Source organism: Semicossyphus pulcher, unplaced genomic scaffold, assembly GCF_022749685.1.
Source record: "Semicossyphus pulcher isolate SPU_LCO1_2020_fin unplaced genomic scaffold, fSemPul1.0.p SCAF_3, whole genome shotgun sequence".
NCBI classification, from domain to species: domain Eukaryota; kingdom Metazoa; phylum Chordata; class Actinopteri; order Labriformes; family Labridae; genus Semicossyphus; species Semicossyphus pulcher.
The window spans coordinates 23,936,529-23,957,239 of record NW_027211704.1 but is presented as its reverse complement, the minus strand read 5'-3'; the positions used below and the strand labels follow the sequence as shown (position 1 = coordinate 23,957,239).

At 43.6% G+C, this 20,711-nt stretch overlaps 1 protein-coding gene across 3 annotated transcripts in view; it reads right to left on the bottom strand.

The window, feature by feature from the left end:
- Positions 1-768: 768 nt before the first annotated feature.
- The window catches only part of LOC138606413 (chemokine-like protein TAFA-1), a 117,901-nt gene continuing 97,958 nt past the window's right edge, over positions 769-20,711 (bottom strand). Inside the window, exons 4-6 of one of the 3 annotated variants that reach the window (XR_011309348.1) lie at positions 8,789-8,913; positions 7,326-7,417; positions 769-2,033 (exon numbers count right to left, since the gene is read on the bottom strand). Coding sequence is in view for 1 of the 3 variants with exons in the window: in XM_069678883.1 (XP_069534984.1) it covers positions 2,016-2,033; positions 8,789-8,913 (143 nt within the window). In the remaining 2 variants the exon portion in view is untranslated. Of the gene's footprint in view, positions 2,034-5,115; positions 6,174-7,325; positions 7,418-8,788; positions 8,914-20,711 lie in introns of those variants that run through there. The other 2 variants (XR_011309349.1, XM_069678883.1) reach the window with 2 other exon arrangements.

The following is a 20,711-nucleotide window of genomic DNA, read 5'->3' as shown; positions in this document are numbered from 1 at the left end:
AAGCACCCGGAGAGGCTTTCGCACGTACACACAAACTCATTCCCTGACTCATTTTCTTTCACACGCGCTCAATAAGACTGCAGGACAGTGAATCCTATTAGATAGCACAAAACAAAGAAGGGAACGGCTCATTGAGGAGGAAAAAACACGCTGTGGCTTCCTCTCTCTTTGCATATTCCTTCATGAATCTGGCAAGACCACTGGGAGATTGATGTGTCTGTCTTTTTCATACCTTCTGTGACTGCTCAGCGAGGCGCAGGGCTCCACGAAGCCAGCCAAATTCCTAAATGATGAATGTACACTAGTGCGTCCGCTGGGAGAAGAAACGAATCTCATATCAGCCGAGAGAGGAGGTTGATATTGAAAATCATCTGGAATTTTGCCTGGCACGATATTGGAAATCTTTATTCTAATTGCATGAATGAATTGAATGTGCTGTTCTGATAAATCCTCTCTGCCACCAAGGGAATTGTGTAAATGAAGCATCACCGCTTCGTTTTGTGTGCTTACCGTGTGTGTGTGTGTGTGTGTGTGTGTGCGTTCGTTGGCCCGCAAGTCATTCTCACATCGCCTCGTGCTGTTGTTGATTGCTTGTTTACTCAAGCAAAAAGTCACTTCACAATGTTAACATATCATATAAATGAAAGTGTGACAAGATCTTCCACCCACATATTACAACACATCAAATTGTCATAAGAGGAACATTTGTCAAAGTATCAGTTACTATATGAAGCAGAGGGAGACAGCATATCAGTATAGAAAACCATTTTTTATTTCTCATAAGGCTGTCCTGTAATGTACTTTTATCTACTGGGGGATAACTGTATGTTTCTCCATTGTGACTAATACTTTCTCGCTGTCATCTCGAATAAATCATCCCTCTCTGCGCTGTGAGGGAGATCTGCAGAAGAAACACAGTCAAGCAGTCGCCCATGACTGTCCGATTATGGTCCGAGTTTTTCCGCTGCTGTTCTCTGTCACTAAAGTATCTGAGAGCAAAGCTCAGGGGTTGTTGTTAGTGCTGTTTTCTCTGGTGAGGCAGTTCTGTACAGTGTTTTCCTCATTTTTACAGAAACTACAAGCACTTTCTGGCTTAACCAAGGACGATGCTGAAATACGAAAGGGACCAATACTTACTTCTGTGACTCTGTTGTGGCTTTTTCCAATGCAAGCATACACTGCGAAGCAGTCCTATACACAACATACCGGGACAACAGCCTCTGGATACTTCTATTCAGTGGCTGATCAATACTCCACCTAATAGAGTCTTAAATATATTTTCAGCTTCTTGGATCTGTCATCTTATATGTAATGTATTTATATATGTATATATACACAATTATCTTACATACAAAGAAAAGAAGTGCTCATGGATTTACATCGGGCATGCCCTCGGATAAAGTCTGTCATGATGAAGGTGAGGCCACAAGGACTCTTCTTAAACTCATTATAGGCTGCTCGTGGCCTCCATCACTGAAAATCCAGTGTTTTTTAATCAAACTCCTCCGTGTGTTCACAGCAAGGCCGCCCTGCCGGGGCAGCGAGTCAAATACGAATGCCTTCAACACAGACATAAAAGGATATCAAGGTAATTTCCCTCCTCAGTTCTGTGTTCATATTCAGGTCAATGTAAGCTCCTCAGCCGATTCAGGCGGGGTAAATGTCTATCAAATCATGTTTTAACCCCTAAATAACCCCCTGCAAAGCTCTTTCAGTTTCTGGGGGCGCGACACAGGGAGGAAAACAGAGACAGAGTCGGTTGGAAACTGGCCACAGCTGTGAGGAAGAGGAGAGTCACCAACATGGGGCTCATTGATCAAACAGGGGATTAGTCTGGTTTCAAATCCTTGGCACCACACGAGCAAAGCTGTTTTATCTGGGTGGATATCCTTTCTGTGGTCCCAGGTAATCCAGTCGGTTGCCGTGGATGTAATAGTTTTAGTCCGTTCGGAGGCAAGAGAAAGGGTGGATGTGGGGAAAAGCCTGGCACGCAGCCCTGCAATGGGAGCTCTCTGTTAGGTCCTGGGATGAATCTGCAACACAGAGGAGGAAGAGGAGAGGAGAGAAAACACACATACACTTAGATAGAACAAAGGCATACAAGTGTGCGAGGATTACACCCAGAGGAATTGCTCCGTTTCGCGTGTTTCAAAAACAAGAGGAAGCTTTTGAACTGCGGAGGCTTTTTACAGCTGCGTCTCACCTCTCGGTTCCTGCCGCTGCTAAAAACAGACGGCTTATACGAGTGGAAACAACGCAGGAACTGGAGGTGTGTTTGGCATTTATAGGTATTCTGGGATATATTAGGAACGCTCTTTGTCCTAAAAAAACCCTGGTGTGTTTCCATGCTGTGTATGTCTGCTTCACAATTTGACACTCTGGCATATTTCTGACGTTATTTCAGACCCCCCAACCCCTCATTTGCACCTTCACGGCAAGTCAGCCAATCATAGCAGAAGATTTCCCTCCGACCCGATAAAATGACTTTGGCATTGTTAAATGGGATCACACCTGCTGTGGAGTCTGAGCTGTCTCTCCGTGACTCCCGTTCAGGGACTCTTATTGAGCCTCGGTTGCAGGCCCGGACACATTTCAATGGTACATTGTGCAACCTTGAGACTGCTATTGAATATCCTGCTTTTCAGCTTCCTGCTCAACCTGACGCTCAATAACCATTTGCACGATTTCTTCAGCAGTTAAAGCAGATGGCTTCCTTGTCCTCTTTTGACCGTCTGTGCAGCAAAAGCTTGTAAATGTTTTCCACAGCATTTCTTTACTTCACTTTTATCCTATTTTCCAGTTATTTTACTGCTTTGCGATCGTACAGTGAATACATCTGAAGTCTCCCGCACACGGTGGGGCCAATTAGAAATCCCATAATCCTCTTCAACGAGGAAACACAGCCATGACATTTCCAGCAGGCTTGGCAGGTGGTAGCCAGGTGTGTGGATTCGATTGTGGAGGGTGCTGTTGGCTCTCTGTGAGCTGTAGCTCGCAGAGAGTCTCAGAGGTCCAATATGTTGGACGTGTGAGGCAAGAGAGCCAAATGCTTTTAATAACATCGTCCAGCGTGTAGATTTGTGTGGACCTGCTGTATTCATCCAAACTGTACTGTGCGTTATTTTTAGACTAAACCTCAGAGAACACTCAGAGAAGCAGGAGTCGCTCAGGCATGATCATTTGGGTTTAATTTAGCATCAACATTGAATATCACAGAAACAAAGTGCAGTGCATTTGTTTCTGATTGGTGTTGGTGTTTAATTTGAATAATTCATAAGAAATATGGCAAAAAAACCCCTCATATTTAGCAGGTCACAAAGGTCATCTTGTAAACTTTAAACCTGCTTCATTAAGGTGGATATGTTTCCGGTCCTGTTAGTCTGTTTGTTAAACAGCAGGACCCCTCGTATTTATCAAACCGTCTAATAGATTTGTAATGCATTTAATTCCTTTAGAAGGAGTGGGTTAGGTCAAAGGTCATGCAGATGCAGACCTGATTCCAATTGCGGATCCAGGAAGCTTTACGTGAAAACTTGAATTTCAAACATCTTAAACATGTGCTTATTCAGGTCCTTTATAGTTTGTATGTTTAATGCAGATCAGATGAATCATATCATGTCACTCAAATAACACATTTACATGGTTGCACAGCCTTTTAAATAAATCACTTTGTAGGCCTTTTTAGGTTTCTACTGATACTACAACGTCTCTATAGCAAGGGAAGCATCACTGGAAACAAGTGAGACCTTGTTTTTGTTTTTTTAAATAAAATCCTTGTTTTTAAAGCCAAATGATGTGTCAAGACAGATGTCAAATACAGCTCCGGGAAAAATGAAGAGACCACTCAAATGTTCCTTAAATCTGCATCTCTCTCTTCATGTCATGAGCAGCCCAATCCAGATCTGAACCCCTTTAAAAAAAAACTCCTGAATGTGATCAAGAGGAAGAGCCATCAAACAAAACCGAGCTGCACCAAGAGTGGCCTCACGTCACCCGACAGCAGTGTGACAGACTGGTGGAGAGCATGCCAAGATGCATGAAAGCTGTAATTATAAACCAGGTTATTCTACCAAATAGTGATTTCTGAACTCTTCCTGAGTTAAACATTAGTATTCTGTTGTTTAAACATGAACCTATTTTCTTTGCATTATTCAAGGTCTGAAAAACAATCTGTTTTGCATCTTGTGGTTATCCAGTACCAGTTGTCATTTTCTGCAAATAAAAGACCAAAGTGAGAATATTTGAGGAGTTGGAAGGAATGTTTACAATAAGCACAAACATTAACAGTAGAACCAGAGAAAAACTTTTTTTTGCAGTGGTCTCTTGTTTTTTCCCGGAGCTGTAAGCTACCACAGCTCCATGTTTAAGACACCCCTGCTGACATCATTCCTAGTAGGTCGTTGCACCTTTCCTGCTCCTCTGCGTGCACTAAATAGCATCAAAGTCTCAGATTTAACACCACAGTATCTTTATCTGTACAGATTTGGTCCCTTTTTCCCCATGATCCTCACACGCACCAATCCTCTGGGCTCATCTGTCCTGCATTTGCATCTGTATCATCTCCTGCACGACGACACGTATCGAAATGTTGGAGCAGAGGATGACCTCTGCCAGAACAAGAGCGGTAACAGGTTAGACATTACGGCTCACTCTGTGCCTCAGACACAATCCACCTGAGGTTTGTTAGCTGGTGGGAAAGAACGGTTGTATGCAAATGCTGTCATTTCAACCCACATGCATATGTGTGTGTGTGTGTGTGTGTGTGTGTGTCTAAAAGTGTCCTCTGTTCTTTTTTGTCCTCTGTCTCTTCAAATGAACAGTGCAGCAGGTAGCAGCGGCTTGCTCAAGGATTTCCTGCCTATCCCATCTTTGCAGGCAACTAAGCAGTCTGCATTCTAATTTGCAGGCCGCATTAAATTGCAATTTACTCAGACTTCAGTTAGTAAAAGGAGCCAAGGACAATTGCCTTAGCGAAAAGAATTTAGTGCAAACACAGCCCTACCCTATCCCCCTTTCTCTTTTATTGCCGAACAAATCAATCATGCCAGCTGAGAAAGCTCTTCAAACAGAAAGTAAAGAGCACCCTCTAAAAACAGAAGACTCCAGACAACAAAATACATCAAGATCCATTTAATGTGACATTGACAATGAAAAAAGCAAAGAAAATGAGTATAAATTAATCAGTAGCACTTGGAATCCACTCCTCCACCCCGAACCTGTATGGGAATGTCATGAGGACGACAATCTGTCCGATGTCGCAGCTTAAACATCAGTTATAAACCCTCATTTAAAAAAGAGTATTAATTATCCATCACAAATGACACGCTGTGTCTCATTTGTGCGTCATTTTGTATTTGTCTTCATTATGACACCATACAGGACCGAAGAAGGAGCAGAAGTGTTGTCAGTCACAGGGGTGGAACAGATGATTTGTCGATGACTGTGCATGACACGGCTCCTTGGAGTTCATTCTCATCGACTGCAGAGTTCAGTCTCCAGATTTGACAAATTAGAAGGTGATGAATCTGCCGGCAGGTCACTTTTTGCTCTGAAACTGTCTCACAGACGGGCTACATCCTGTCACGGTGTGTTATTTTGCCTGAAAAAGTGTCCTCCGCTCCTCTCTCTCTGGCTCTCTGAGCGGCAAGTAAATCATGTTGGACTAGTTGGAGGGGACACGCACGTGGATAAGTGTGAAAGATGGTGCTGTACCCACTTGAGTTCAATGCTCGGCTTACACTTGTGAACAATTACGTACTTCAGAGTGGTCTTGTAGAGTTAAGACAACTTCTGTGCATGAGCGCTTGTGTTTCAGTTACAAAAAAAGTCGTCTAAATTCTTCGAATGCCTGATGAGGATTGTATTACGAATGTATGCGTTTATAGTTCATAGAACAGCGAGGTTATCAAATGTGCGTAACCCTCTCCCTGTCAGAGGAACGAGAGGTGTTTTCATTACAGCCTCTCTCATTCCGCCCGTCGTATAAAGGTGTGTAATTGTTTGGTGGGAGCAGAAATGGATTGATCTATTTAGCGAGCGGAGCGGGTAATGCAGATCTATGGTGGGCGAGTGTTTTGGAAGGTGCTCCCCAGCCTCGCTCTCACTGTGACTTCCCCAAACAAAAGGGCCTGCCTTGTCTGCAGCTACAGAACAGGCAATGAAGGGCTCCCTCTCTGAAAGACATAAAGAAAGAAAAGAAGAAACACGGGTGTCAGGCACGGGCTTTGCTCGGCTTCTTACTTTTCATGCCAATTTTTTTGTGAAGGATGTTGATGAAGTCTGTGTGGAGGAGGAACAACAGGTGCGTGTCTGCCTCATTGTGCGTCACAGACACATTTCAGAGCAAAAATGAGAACCTGCTGCTGAAATCGAATGGCTGAATTTTTGAAAAAACACAAAAAAAACAAACAAGCGGATGCTGTGTTGCGGGCTGGCTGGCTCGTGACAGAACAAATACAAATGAGGCAATTTGGCCTGAGAGGCAGGTGAATGAGGAATGTTGATTAAAAAAGGGAGCAGAGTGCAGGATGAAAGGCCTTTCATGCAGCCTGTGGGCTATGCTGTTTGCTGATAGCTGCTTCAACAAGACCCTCAGAGGAGGATCAGGATATCAAGTGGCCTCTGATAAGAAGCGGAATGGGAAGAGGCCTGCCCGGGGCTGAGCGCACACACACAGACACTGACGTGTCAAACACATCAAACATGTGCATTCATACTCAACTAGGATCACACACACTGAGGGGAGCAAGTAGCATGTCACAGATTAGTGACTAATGGGATTGGCAGGACGGTGTGCGGCGCTGTAATCAAACCCACACAGTGGCCGATAGCAAAATCAGGACATGGAACAAAGGAGGCCATGAAAGGAGAGGGGACTGATCCGGCCATTACACTCTGTTCACACACAACAGGGCTCTGCTGAGGGGAGGACCTGGCTCTGTGTGTGTGTTTTACTGTACTCTGTGAGCGTGCTGCTACTGTACACACATTCCCACCACACTGACTCATATATTTCAGTGATACATGTGCCACTGTTTATGCAAAAATGCTGCAACTTACTTTTTATTTATGCGTTCGCTGCCTGAGCGGGTTGATAAATATTTACAGTGGGTGGCGGTGCGTTCAGTATTTGTGTCACGCCTGCCCAATCATGCACAGCATGTAAACACACACTTGATTATTTCGCGCTGAGTATTTGGGTTAATGAGAAGTCACTGAACATGAGCTGGTCCCACTCCTACTGGCCGACACCCAAGTGCATTTACAGTGATGTGTGAGAGAGACGGGAAAACAGAAACAAATAACAGCTTGAGAAAAAGACTAACCTTTACAGAAGCAAGAATGCAGCTCAATTTCTGTTGACGCATCCTCTGCATTTTGCTTCCGGAAGCTAAAAAGGGGAGTATGGCTGGGTGTTCTGCAAAGAGAGGGTCAAGAGAAAAGGACACGTGTGTATTGGGTAGAAAAGCAGCTTCAGGCCTGACCTTTTGGCCCTCTTTTTTTAAAGCTTTTCATGATATTAGAGCAAAGCCATTTTACTCACAGGTATGTATTAATGCTTTTTCTTCATTTGTGTGCAAATATAGACAGTCTCATGTAAAAAAAAAAAAAAGTAACCAATTTGTCCTAAAATTACACAAAAACAATCACGAGCTACTCAATTTCAAATTGTGCAAAGGACTGAGCTGAAAATTAGAGATGCATTCTTTAGGGTGAACCAAGTTCTCCACCTTACCTTGGCAGCATGGTAAGACCCCTTTCCATCAACTTCTCTCTGAAATATTTGGGCCTGTGGTGGCTGTGAATGGGCCCGGTGAAAGCTTTATGTCTATTTGCTGGCATATAATCTGCAGAACAACCTTGGGAAGCCCCGTGTGGTCTAACCTTCACTGGCTGTTCCCTCTCCCCCTGCCTTCACATTAGTCTCTGCTCGTATTCAGAGTCATCGTCACCGAACACTAGCAGGAAGACGGGGTTTGCTGATCGCGAGCAGGTGGGGGGCCGAGTCACTTAAATGAATACAAATCGGGTGATCAACCTGTCACAGAGAGCTGGACTGCTTCTTTGAAGACTTAACTCGCTTCATTATTTTTGCATGCCGCATTCGGAGTCGGTTTACAGAGCCGACAGGCAGAGAGAAACAGAGTGGCCGTTAACTTTATCTCTGAGAGGAGTGTGGCCCGAGGCAGAGCCCACCTGTTTGTTTACTGCCTGCTTTATGTTTGTTCTCTACTTCAGTGGGCACTTAGACAGGTTGCTCACAATGAACACAATCCACCTTGTTATACAGAGAGGGCACAGATGCGCTGAGCTTTCTGGGTATTTTCTATACAAAATGCAAATATGTTGAACCCACAGTTTTGACACTATTAATATTTGATTGTTGAATGCCAGAGAATTAATTAAACATAAAGAAGGCAGTTGGGAAATTAGCTTTGTCGGAGCCTTTAGTCAAAGTATTCAAAGACAGCCTCTTGTTATTTCAAGGTTTGTTCTTATTGCACGTCTAAGAAGGTGGTTAAGTAGTAAAATCTGTCTTTTATTTGGGCGTACACTGTTTGAAATTTGTTTACTTACTTGAATTCCCTGTGTCCTGTTTTCTAAATGCATGTGTTCGGATGTGTGTATCGCTGGGTTAAATGTGCACTTAAAGTACATACAGAACAGGCATATGCATGAATTGTATGTATATATTGTACATGTAGGTGTGCGTCAGTGCATTGCAAGTGCAGGTCTGTCCATGCAGGTTACTGTGCTTCAGCGTGTGTGTACGTGGGCAGGGTCTCACTCTTGTGGTCTTGATTTTGTTCCCGGAGGAGCACATCCATCCAGAGTTGTCAGGCAGAGTCTTACACTCTTCTCCCTCCAGACACGGTTCCATCTCACACCACCATTTCCCAATTACAATGGACGCTGGGGAAGAGGAGCACACACATGAAACAGAAACAGGTTAGTTCATCACACAGATGCATGTGTACAAATACAAAAAAATGGAACGAAAACTTCTTTCTTAAAACTGAATATCAAATGTGAATAAAAATTTAAATAAATAACATACAGTGAAAAACAAAAGAGTAACCAGGGTTTAAGATTTAGGCAGAATGCTGACAAAAAGATGAACATACGCAGGAACCTCCCACACAAACATATTTTGTGTACATATCCTGCAAAGACACACTTGCATCTGTACACACACACACACAAAAAGCACCCACACACTTTATTATGAGAGGCTCCAGAAGAACACCCAGCCGAGTCCCTAAATGAATATTTTCCCTCCTCTCCGGCCTCAGAGCAATTGTATCCTTGCTGCATGGGTGCTTCTGCTGTTGACAATAATGTCTTATACCGACAGAAATTAATCATTATTTTGTTTTGCTATAGCTACATTACATGTAGGGGAGCAATCTCATTTTTAATCAAAACTAATTGCCTCTCATTAACATCGACTGAATTCTTCCTCCAGCTATCTAACAAAAACAAATATGTATCATCTTCTCATCAAGATCTCCCTCCCGCCTTTCCGCTCTCCTTACACGTGTCTCTGGGCCAACACTCTGTGTGTGTGTGTGTGTGTGTGTGCGTGTGAAAATATGTTTTAGATGTAAGAGGATGGAAAAAACACCTTTCATGATCTTTAAATCATGTAAGGTAAATATAAATTGTAAATGTAAAACATGTACATGAATTAAATAAACGTTGATTATCTGCAGTCCATATATTCAATTAATTGCATGAGGAAACACATTCTCTCCTTCTTCACATCTTTATACAGTAGGGATTGCAAAAAAATGAGTAATCGTTAAATAAATCATAATCGGTTACAAAAAAAATCAAATCGATAATTGTTTTGTAGTCCTGTAGGCCTGTAATTGTTATTTAAAAAGCTATCATGCTTGATGCTTTGTGTGTTTTAAATATAATCCCCATGGCAACGTTGCAAATTCAGCGACGATGTCATAGGAACCGCACGCAGCCGGCTACAGCTAAAGACTTAGCTAAAAGCTACTGGTGAAACCATGGCTGAAAAAGCTTCTCAGTCAGCTGCTTGGCCCACACGCTCCAGCTGGCCATTAGTGATGGCCAAGGCTGTCCCTAACCTGGAGCGCATCGTGGTAGCACCTAGTCACCTTGCGGTGCATCTTCACCACAGCGCCCTGTTGATGCAGGCTCTCCAACTGAAGCAGGGTTAGATGGCCCTCCCAAAGCGCAGCCTTTTCCAGTGTTGTAAAACCTGCTGGAACTCTGTTTATGAAATGCTTGTGCGCCTTGTTGAACAGAGTGAGCAGTCGTTGCTGTCCTCTCTGATCGCTCTTTCACCAGCCATAGCAACACGCGCTCACTGGAGCTCCGGGATGAATACTAGAGGAAATCACCCCAGCGCTTAAGTCCCTGCAGGTGGCAACAACCATAAGCCATATGTGGTGTGCAGACAGACTCCCTTTCCATTGCTGATTAAGCCACACACCACCAGGGAAGCGATGGAAAGGGAGTCTGTCTCCGCATTGATTCCATTGTGCAAGTTTTGTAAAGTGGACCGCATGGGGAAAAAACCTACAAAGCGATTACTCAAATAATCGTTTAAGCAATGTGACGAGTAATCGGTTAAAGAAAATGTCTGCATCCCTAATATACAGCAGGTGTAATATATTTGAGATGAACACCCAGATTACTCATAACAGCATTTATATCAAGCATGCCAAAAATACATTTTAAATGTATGTTTTTGGCCTTTCATGCCTTTATTGAGAGAGACAGAGGACAGTGGATAGTGTCGGAAACAGGGAAGGAGAGTGGGAATGACGTGGCAAAAGGCCGAGGACGAGAGTGAAACCAGGGGCCACCACATTGAGGACTGTAGCCTCTGTATATGGGACGTGCAATCTAACCACTGAGCTAAGCCAGCGCTCCCCAAAAATACATTTTATATACTCTACACGGCTTTAATCTTTTGGTATTCCCAGTTATTTTTGAGATGGAAGCTCTCTCTGAGTTTACAGACCCAAATCGAAACTATTCTTTCAAAGTCAAGTTGTGATTCATTTATTAACCATGATGTGTGAAGAACTGTTTTGTTCTTCTTAAAACAGCTCCGCATGAGGTTTGACAGCAAATGTTCAAACTTCTGAGCAGTTTTTCAGATGATAAATCACCCCCCCCCTCCCAGTATATTTCTTCAGCATGCACTATGTTTTCTTAAAATTTACCCTTTAAAACTCCAAAGACTGTATTTTCTTTCATCATGAAGTAAAGATGATGTCGAATGACTGGGTGAGCGTGAGCAGTTCAACTTGTATTGGTTCACCTTTAAACACAGTTTTGGACCAATGTGGATTTTTTCTTTATCCTCATGTCGCAAAAGTTAAGGGCCAACCACAAAATCAATTCAGAGTCAGAGCAACAACACACCTTCAAGAAGTGGGCCGTTAAAGTGCACTCGGTTATGAATGGACACACACACTTACACCAGAATATATACCACAAAAAGACACCCCACTGTTGTCCAGTGAACTTGCAGCTGACTTCCTCCTTCCCTCCATGAGCCCTGAGGATACGCAGCGCTACAATGAGAGCATCCACTCACAGGCTGTGAACCCGCCCTTTGGCTCCCCCCTCGGCTGTTTACCTTTTCCTCTAATTACCACATGTTGGCCAATCATCCGCTGTGCACCCTCTGTCTTCCTTTTGCTCCTTCTGTTTACATGCGCGAGCTAAATATGTATTTCACTTCATTAATCATGTTTACATTCAGCTGTGTCTGAGGTGCAACACCATAGCCACGCAGGAAGTCCTCGTTAAGAGGCGAATTATGACTCGGCTTGAGGAGCTGTGTTTAATCAGCTCTACCGAGTGATGATGATGATGATGTGCGACTGCTCCATCACTCTATTTAGGCCCTTCTTCTCACTACGGAGCGCAACTGAGAAGATGTTTTTCATCATACCACCAGCCGCGGAGGATTTATATTCAACAATGTGAATGTAGAATCCACTTGGAATTGAAAATGGTGGAGTAATACCTGCGAACTAAAATCAATTCCTTTGAATGAAGCCAGAGAGAAAGCAGGGAAAGTGAGAGAAAAAGAGAGGCGAAAAAAGAGGCAGGAGATTAAAACGCCGCCTCACACGAGCTGCTCAGACATGAGAGCCGCTTTGCATGAATGTTGAATGATATTTACTGTACTTCACAGTGCTGCGTTCACCTCATCCTCTGTGCCCTGGATGTGTGCACACAATGCATAGATCATTTATGAAGTGAAGGTTGGAATAAATGCTGCTTTTTGTGGGCTGTTTTTGGTTTAGTTTTGCAACTTATCAAAGTCCACACCTTGACCTGGATTACAGATTCTTTTTAGATGTTTTAAATGGTTCTCTGGTTTGTTTTGCACCTGAAATATTTAGTGTACAGTATATTTTTCCATGCTGTGAGCCATGTGTTTATATCTAAGAGTTTTATTTAAGCCAAAAGCTCAATACCAGCATGGTTGCTCAGTAGTCAGTTCTAATAAACACACAACAATTTGTTGAAATAAGAGGGTAAATGGAAATCATCTGGACGGAGTGTCACTGAATCATCTGTGGACTTTGTGTCTGTACTCATAAGTAAAGTTTTTGTCTCTAACATTATTTGTTTTCTTTATTATAACGCCTTTTGCATCAAAGGCTTCTCCTGAGTTTAATGGGGAGGCTGTGGCTCAGTGGTAGAGTCGGTCATCTTTCATTTGGAAGGTTGGTGGTTCGATCCCCAGCTCCCTCAGTCTACATGTCCACATGTCCTTGGGCAAAACACTGAACCCCAAATTGCTCCCAGCGGCATAGCCAACAGTGTGTGAATGTGATGACTGATTGACAGTTGGGCACTTTACATAGCAGCCATGCCATCACTGTGTAAATGTGTGTTTTGCTCAAGCTCTCTGTTGTACAGTAACCTAAATTTGTGGAAAATCTGACAGGGCCCTGAAGCACTCATTCATTTTACAGTGAGAGTCTCCAGAGTTCTGTTGAAAAACGGCAAAGATCCTGCATGTCAGCGTATTTAACAGCAGAACAGCTTCTTGTGTTGGTCTGAAGCAGACGTTCACAGATATGGAAACTTCAATGGTAGTGATTGTTTTAGTTTAGTTCCTCCTCCACTCTGCTAATCCAGAACAGATCGGCTGCAGGAGCTGTATTCGTCAACAGAGCTGTCTATCATCATTTTTACCGTATCAAATAACTAATAAAAAATAAAAGTGTCAGAAAAACGAACACTTGGACGTAAATCAGCATGATAAGAACTAACTATGATGACAAAAACCATGTTTGAGAAAAAAGTATTTGTTGTGTATTTTGATTTTATAGTTTGACCCATGTCCCATCTGTTAACATGGAGGAGGCGGGCTTTATGACCTGTACTGCAGCCAGTCAGCAGGGGGCGCTCGACCTGTTTTGGCTTCACTTTTAGGGAGCTGTCATGTCGTCCATGTTTTTATACAGTCTATGAGCTCACCTTAATACAACTAAGATAGATGTGAAAACTCTTAGCATTCAATTTATAGTGTATTTGTTCAGATCCAGAAGATTCTGGGTTTTTTAAGATACTAGCACCGTATTTTTTCAAAATATATCTATTCACTTTAAGTACTTTAAATGGCAGCTTTCACAAACTCTTGATGCATGTAACATAAATAAATTGGTCTAAGCCGAGCATTTTAGAACTTGTCACATTGTGGATTCATGAGGCCGAGCCAGCCTTCGTGACTCTTGGGCTTTAAAAAATTAAATATCCAACCTTCGAGAGTGCCACCGCCTTATTGTCAGCAAAGCATGGTCAGAAGATAGAAACATTATTTGTCTTAAAATATTGCACTGTTTGCTGTTTGTAACTGTATTTAGAGCAGGGCTGAAGGTCTGAGTTTAAGGAACTTTTAAACCCGAATCAATAACCAGACAGCTCCTCATCTTGTGCTTTAAGAAGAGTAAAACTTCTATGAGCAGCGACTAGGAAGTACATCTTATAAATATTCATATCCAAATTGGATCTTTGCCTTAAATATCTATCTCAGTCAGACTCTGTGGATGTCAGCAAGTCCATCACACCAAACTGGAGGCCTGACTGTACATGACATGTCTGCTCTGAAGTCCACGAGGAGAAAACCAGACAGTCTAGCTCAATTTGAACACAGACTCTTCATGTCTGTAGCTGCACCCGGGCCAGGACATCTGGCTCTGACCTTGACCACTGGAGAGGTGCCATGTCTGGGCTGGGATCCATGCATCACTCTCTGGTGACCACTGACCTCCAGCAGTCGTTTTTCTTTAACTACTCCCAGTGCAGCCGTCAGCATGGAGGGTATAACCTTTGTTCCAACATCAGCAAACTTTACTCCTCCTCTGTGTCTGCGGAGGAGGAGGAGGAGGGGGAGGGGAGACACTGTCCGCTGTCCAAACTACCCCGTTTGGACCTGCAATTAATTTCAACATCCATCTGTTTACAAGCTGGAAACCTTCACTGTGATTTAAAGCGGCAACACCAATTAACATGATCCACACGTTACCATAAAGACGCTGCTGTTTACTGTCAAAAGTGACAGATGGGCCTGGAATAATCAGCGAACAAGGACCGAAAGAGTGTTTGATTCGAGATGTTAGCCATGTAGCAGGCTGGAGTCTTTAGCTTTGATGGACAAACAACTGGGAATGGGACTTGAATTGATTGAAAAACATGAAGCGATGGACCTTTAACAAGTGCATCTGTCAGATCACCGGTGAGCGGGCTGTGTGATGGATTGAACCCGCTGACACGTCGCTGCCAGGTAGCAGAATGTTTGAACACCTTGACGGATGAGGAAGAGAATTGATTTCTGTCCGTGTCAAAATGTGAATACGTGTGCGTGGGCTCGATGAATAGTTAATGTATTTTAACTCGGCGCTCGGTGGACTGAAATTAATCATAGCAAAATGATGGCTTTCCAGTGATGTCAGCCATATTGTCAGGTTTCTGGGTGAGTCACTTAATTTGCCTTTAGTCAAGATCTGGAGCAGAAACTGATTAGGCTTTAAATTCTTTTGAAAATGTTATGTTTGGAAAGAGGGATGCACAGTGGTGCAGTGGAGAGCACTGAGCCTCACAGCTAGAAAGTTCCTAGTTCCTAGTGAATCCCAGTAAGGACGGACAGGGCCTTTCTGTGTGGAGTTTGCATGTTCTCCCCGGCATGCGTGTGTTCCCTCTGGGTAGCCGTTTGCCGGATTTAACCAACATTGTTCCAAAGTTCGATCTGTTCCACTCTCCTCAAGTTTTTTGTTTGAATACCTGTTCTTGTGTGTTCCCACAAGCATCGTGTTTAGTCAGCCGATATTTCTATTTCCTCGTCTCTTCCCCACGCCTGTCCTCTACTCATCTTGCTGCCTGGCTGTGTGTCTGTCTCTGCAAGTGTCAGCACCTGTTAACCACTCGCAACGCATCGTTTTTTGGTTGGCTTCCTATATAAGGTCCTACTTTAAGTCTGATTATGTTCTCATCTGATTTGAACCGGACCGGACCATGGTTCGTTTGGAAACGGACCGAGTCCCATCTTTTCTAGCGAGCCATGGTCCGATAGTTTGGTCCGCACCAGAGTTGAAATGCGTGTTCTCACCTGACCACAAGAAACCAGACTTTCCGAGTAAAGTCCAAAAGTCCGGACCAAAGCTGTCAGGTGTGAAAGCACCCTTAAATTGCCCGTAGGTATGACTGTGAGCATGTGTGTCAGCTCTGAGATTTACTGGCGATCAGTCCAGGGTGTACCCCGCCTCTCGCCCAATGACAGCTGGGATAGGGTCCAGCCCCCTGGCGGCCCTGAGCGGGATAAGCGATATGCATGGAAATTTGGAAAGTTCTTTGTCTCTGATCGTGTCCTGGGAACGAAGAACCAAACAAAACTGGCCAATCAATAAACCCGTCATTCATTCACATAATAAGACAAGAAAGCAAACAGAGTTACAGTGAACAGCCTGATTAAAAAAAACACACATTTCCATCCTAATGAGACAGAGGTTTCAGTTCAAGCATTGTGCAACAGCAGTGAAGTATTGAAGGGGTCATGAGAGCATGACGCAAATGATGCAAGCGTATAATTACCGCAGGAGTGAGACTTGGACCCCTGAACTGCAGGTCAGCTTCAGAGAGTCATTATTCCACATTAATCTCTGGCCCTCTCAGAACGGAGCAAGCTGTGGTTTGATTAGCTATTCAGAAGGTATCGTTTGGTTTTCTAATCACACAGCTTTTCTCAAACTCGGAATTTGTAATGGGCTTCCCGGGAACTGTAGATATGAAGATGAATTCCTGTGGTTTTTTCTTTTTTGATTACTTGCAGTGTGGTTTTAGAATTCAATCTTACTCTCAGGGATACAAACAAATGTGCAATTATAACTAAATACAGCTACATTTATCAGGGGTTAATGCAAAGTAGTGGCAGCCATGAGGGAAACAGAGTGAATGGAACAAATCTGGATCACAATTGGTATTAATGTCATTACATTAAAAACTATATCTAAACGTGTGTATGTGTGTGTGTAGCAATGAAGAAGTTTAGCTGCGTGTCTGTCGAGTTGGTGTGTGCATGCGAGTAGGTGTATATTAATGGCTAAACAATGACTCCTTTTGTTGTGTGGTTATTTCCTTTCCGTTATGTGGGGAAAAAAACGATTTACGAAAAAGCATCTCCCACACAGCTGACACCGATCTGCCTTATGTTTTTTTAAGTCTCTCTTAGCACATCCGCAGACTTGTTACTCTGCTAGTGAGGGGGAAACTAAACTGAGATGACTTCTCGACTCCAGCTGAGGGTCAGATCCTCTCCTGGAAGGTCAAAGGTCGACGGTCTAATCACATCGTCAATGCTGTCAGAGCTCAGTGGGATGTGGCAAAGATGGAGGAGAAACCCTGCTTCACAATCATTATCTTCAACTTCTCCAAAGACACAAACATTTTCTGGCCCAGGAGGATTTCTCTCTGTGTGTTAGTCTCTCCTCACGTCTGCCTGTGTGTGTGTGTGTGTGTGTGTGTGTGTGTTTGTCAGTAAGAGAAAGGAGTTATTGTTTTCTATTGTACAATAATGTGTTCTTTCTGTCCATCCCCTCAGGCAGAATCTGGTTTGCGTCTTGCCAACCACATAGAGGAGCAGAGGGTTATGGATCAGTGTGAGAGACAAACTGTGGAGGGCTGGGACATGGAAGCAAGTATGATATTGAAAACTGCTCGGATATGTTTTTTCTACACAAAACACACTTAAGGGCATGGTTTGCCTTTACAGAAAAGTTTCAATAAACAGCATACCTACTTATCTCAATATATCATGAAACATTTCATGTGATAGTGATATAAGTTCAGTCAGGAACACTCTTGTCACAGATTTACCCATTTATTGCCAAATGGAAATACAGTTATACCTGGTACTGGTGACTTTGCTCTTCAGATGCTCCCTTAGCCCAGCAGAATGCTGTGGCTTAGGGAGCACAATGCAACCCCCTGTGTGTATACAAGAGTGAGTCTAAGGCTTTAGATTAGAAAGGTGGAGGCTGGGGTGGTGGAAGCAAAGCTTTGCTAGCAGCAGCAGTGAAGGTATGTGCAGCATTTGCGTAGCAGGGATCTGTAAGAATGAAGTCGCATTTAAATGGACAGCCTGGTTGTAAGAATGGGCTGTGATTGGTGTGTTACTCATTAGAAACAATGACTCAGTCAGCAGGCTGTCAGCTAAATACTACGGTAGTAGTAGTAGTAGACTTCCGCTAGCTGCAGGGCTAAAAGAAGCTGCATTTAGCAGCGGTTATTTTAGCAAAGCGATCAGTTGAGAACTGTTTCTCAACAAAAGTTTTGCGATTTTTTTGCTTATATTAAAATTTGTGTTTTTGAACAGCAGTCAGTAGCACATGAACAACAGAGACACTGCGCTCAAGTGGCATTTAACAAAACAAAGTCTGATAATTAATAAATCCACTGTCTCGTCTCCCTCTCTCTCTCTCTCTATCCCCCGTCAATAATAAACCTGTTATACTGAGCGCCCCCTACAGGCCTGGAGCACTTCTGTTGTGTTTTCTGGGTTTGTGTGTTTTTGACTTTGCATCGTTTCTGTATTTGCAGCGCGTTTGATGGTAATGCATTGGTTTTGGCCTTTTGCAGCATTTTTTTTAATTTACAGTGCGTTTCTGTCGTTGCATCTGTTTTGGACTTTTGCATGTGTTTTTCAATTTAGACAGAAATCATTTGGGCTGTTGTAGCGCGTTTGCCCTTGTCGGCCACTTTAGATTACAGCTGGAGTGTATGACTTCCGGGTCCTGCATGAACTAACTGGAGCTTCCTTTTTCATGGTTTTACAGGAAAGGCTTCGCATTACAACAAGATAAATAATTCTCTTTTTATCAAACAAGCTTGTACGTCATCAGAGCATGAACATATCTTGAAATAACGTGCAAACATCTTGCTATAAAGCGATACTAATTTGTATTATTTCTTACTGGATGGCAGCACTGCACTGCACTAGATAACAATGGACGCTCTTCTTGTAATGATGCACTAATTTGTGTACAAACTGCATCTTCCTCTAGCATGCATATGATGAGATTCTGATTGCTCTTTGACCAGTAAAGTATGTGGAGAAACCGCATCTCTCCTTGTCCCTCCCCGCAAGTATCACCCATGTGTCTCCCCCCTCCGGATGTATCTCAAATGTACCATGACAACCTGTCATGCTCGGCTTTACGCGCCTGCAGCCAAACAGAAGGGTTCATTCCCCATCAGTGATCAGCGGAGAGTGGGCATCTGCGTGCATCTCTTGTTGAAAGAGTTTACAGCTACAGCGGCTACATGACAACACAAAGTGGTAGCATGTGTGCGTATTAGGGCATCAGCATGCATGTGTTGAGTAAATGAGTGCATATGTGTGTGTATGTGGGTCCATGCTGTGGCTAAGGGCTTACATGTCTCATACAGTGGGATAAAGGCAGTGGTGCAGTGATGAGAGCCTAATCTGAGTGCATGTGATCGGCCCGGCGAGGCTGGAGAGATATGAGCGTTTGACTTGTTAAAAGGGATGTTCTTCACTAAGAGCCTCGTTGGCCTTGACATAACTGGGACATAGTTCTCCTTGTCAAAGCTAATAATCAATTCCCACTACGGGGATAATCTGACAGCAGACCCCCACTGAGCATGACACCTCGCAACGCAAGCTGTCGTCACATCCCTGTATATAAATAACAACCCAAACAGCTACCACTAGCAACTGAAATAACCCCATGTGGCCTGTATTCAAGAGGTAAACACTTGACTGTGGGACTGATCTCAACTGTGTGCTTTGATGTTGGACTTTGATACTAATGACCCATAATACGACACATCAGGGAGACGGCCTGCTTCTGAGAATTTGGCCAAAGATAAAGGAGTGTTCGTTCCTCCGGGCGCTGTTATGTGTGTCCAAACCAAATGACCTTTGAAGATACACTTTTGATTTGTTCTATCGGAGCACTGGCTATTCTTTATATTCTTTAAGTTTCTTTTGCGGGAGCATAACCTGTGTATGGAACAGTGGCGGCGGGTGTCCCCAAGGGGCCGGGGAGATGAGCCGGGCTGCGGCATCGTTCCTCATCTGGATGGAACATTAATAACGCCGAGACCCGGGGAGAAAGCTCCATCTGGGCCAGGCCGGTGCGCTGCTGAGGGGACAGGCCACTGACTCCACAAGTCTATAATCCCTCATATAGTGCTACGGCAGCCTGCAGGGCCCGCTTGAAAAAACATGCAACTTTGAGGTAAAGCTTTCCTGGATTATCCAGAGTGACCCCCTCCTCCTGTGACGATTTATTTCCACTCGTAAAAAAAAAAAGGTCCTCTAATTAAACGGCGTGTTTGCAATGCGTGACACTTCCGACTACAAATGAGCTCTTATGAATAATGACATAATTATTTCTTCTGCCCTTCAGCCCCTATCCCGTTGTGGTTTCTGTGTTAAATAAATAAACAGCCGGATTCACTTTCAAGCAGGTAAAACGTATCCAAAAGAGGAGGAATTCCCCCAACCAAAGGAAATTTAATTATGAAGAGGTGAAATAACCTTAACTCTTTCAGCGTGATGCAACCGGGTTCAATACTGTAGCGTGCAGCTCAGTGGCTTGTCATTTCCATTTTCATCACAACTCCTTCTGTAAGTGCTTGTTAATCAATACGCTAACAGCAAGGACTCTCTCACAGCGGGAGCCTGAAGCATGGAGGCATGAAGTGTTAACAACATCTCCAGTGTCTCCACCTTCATTCCTCAGTCTGTGTAAATTACTTTTTGAGCTGTATATCGCCGTACATTTTCTACTGGCATCTTCCTTAAATCCCCTTTTATCACTGCGTGGTTTCCGTCTTAGGCTAACTTTTCATTTGTGTGCAAAAATGATTCAGATGTTAGGGTTTTCAGGCTTTTCATCAGGTCAGTCGAGGCCATGTTTAGTGAAAAACTGCCAATCTGAGCGAATATAAAAGCAGAGTCCAAAGTCCCTTGTATGTTAGGTGCTGCGGGGGAGATGGTGTCTGGCTGTCTGTCTTTTCTGTTCAAGGACGACACAGTCTTTGAAAAAAGCTGCGTCTCAAGGTCAGCGCTCTGTAAATGTTTCATTCAGGTGATGCCTCCAACCGCAGGGCAAACACAACACCCGCGTACTGAAGAACGTCTTAAGGACTGAAAATTCAGCTGTTGGCTGAAAAGTTTC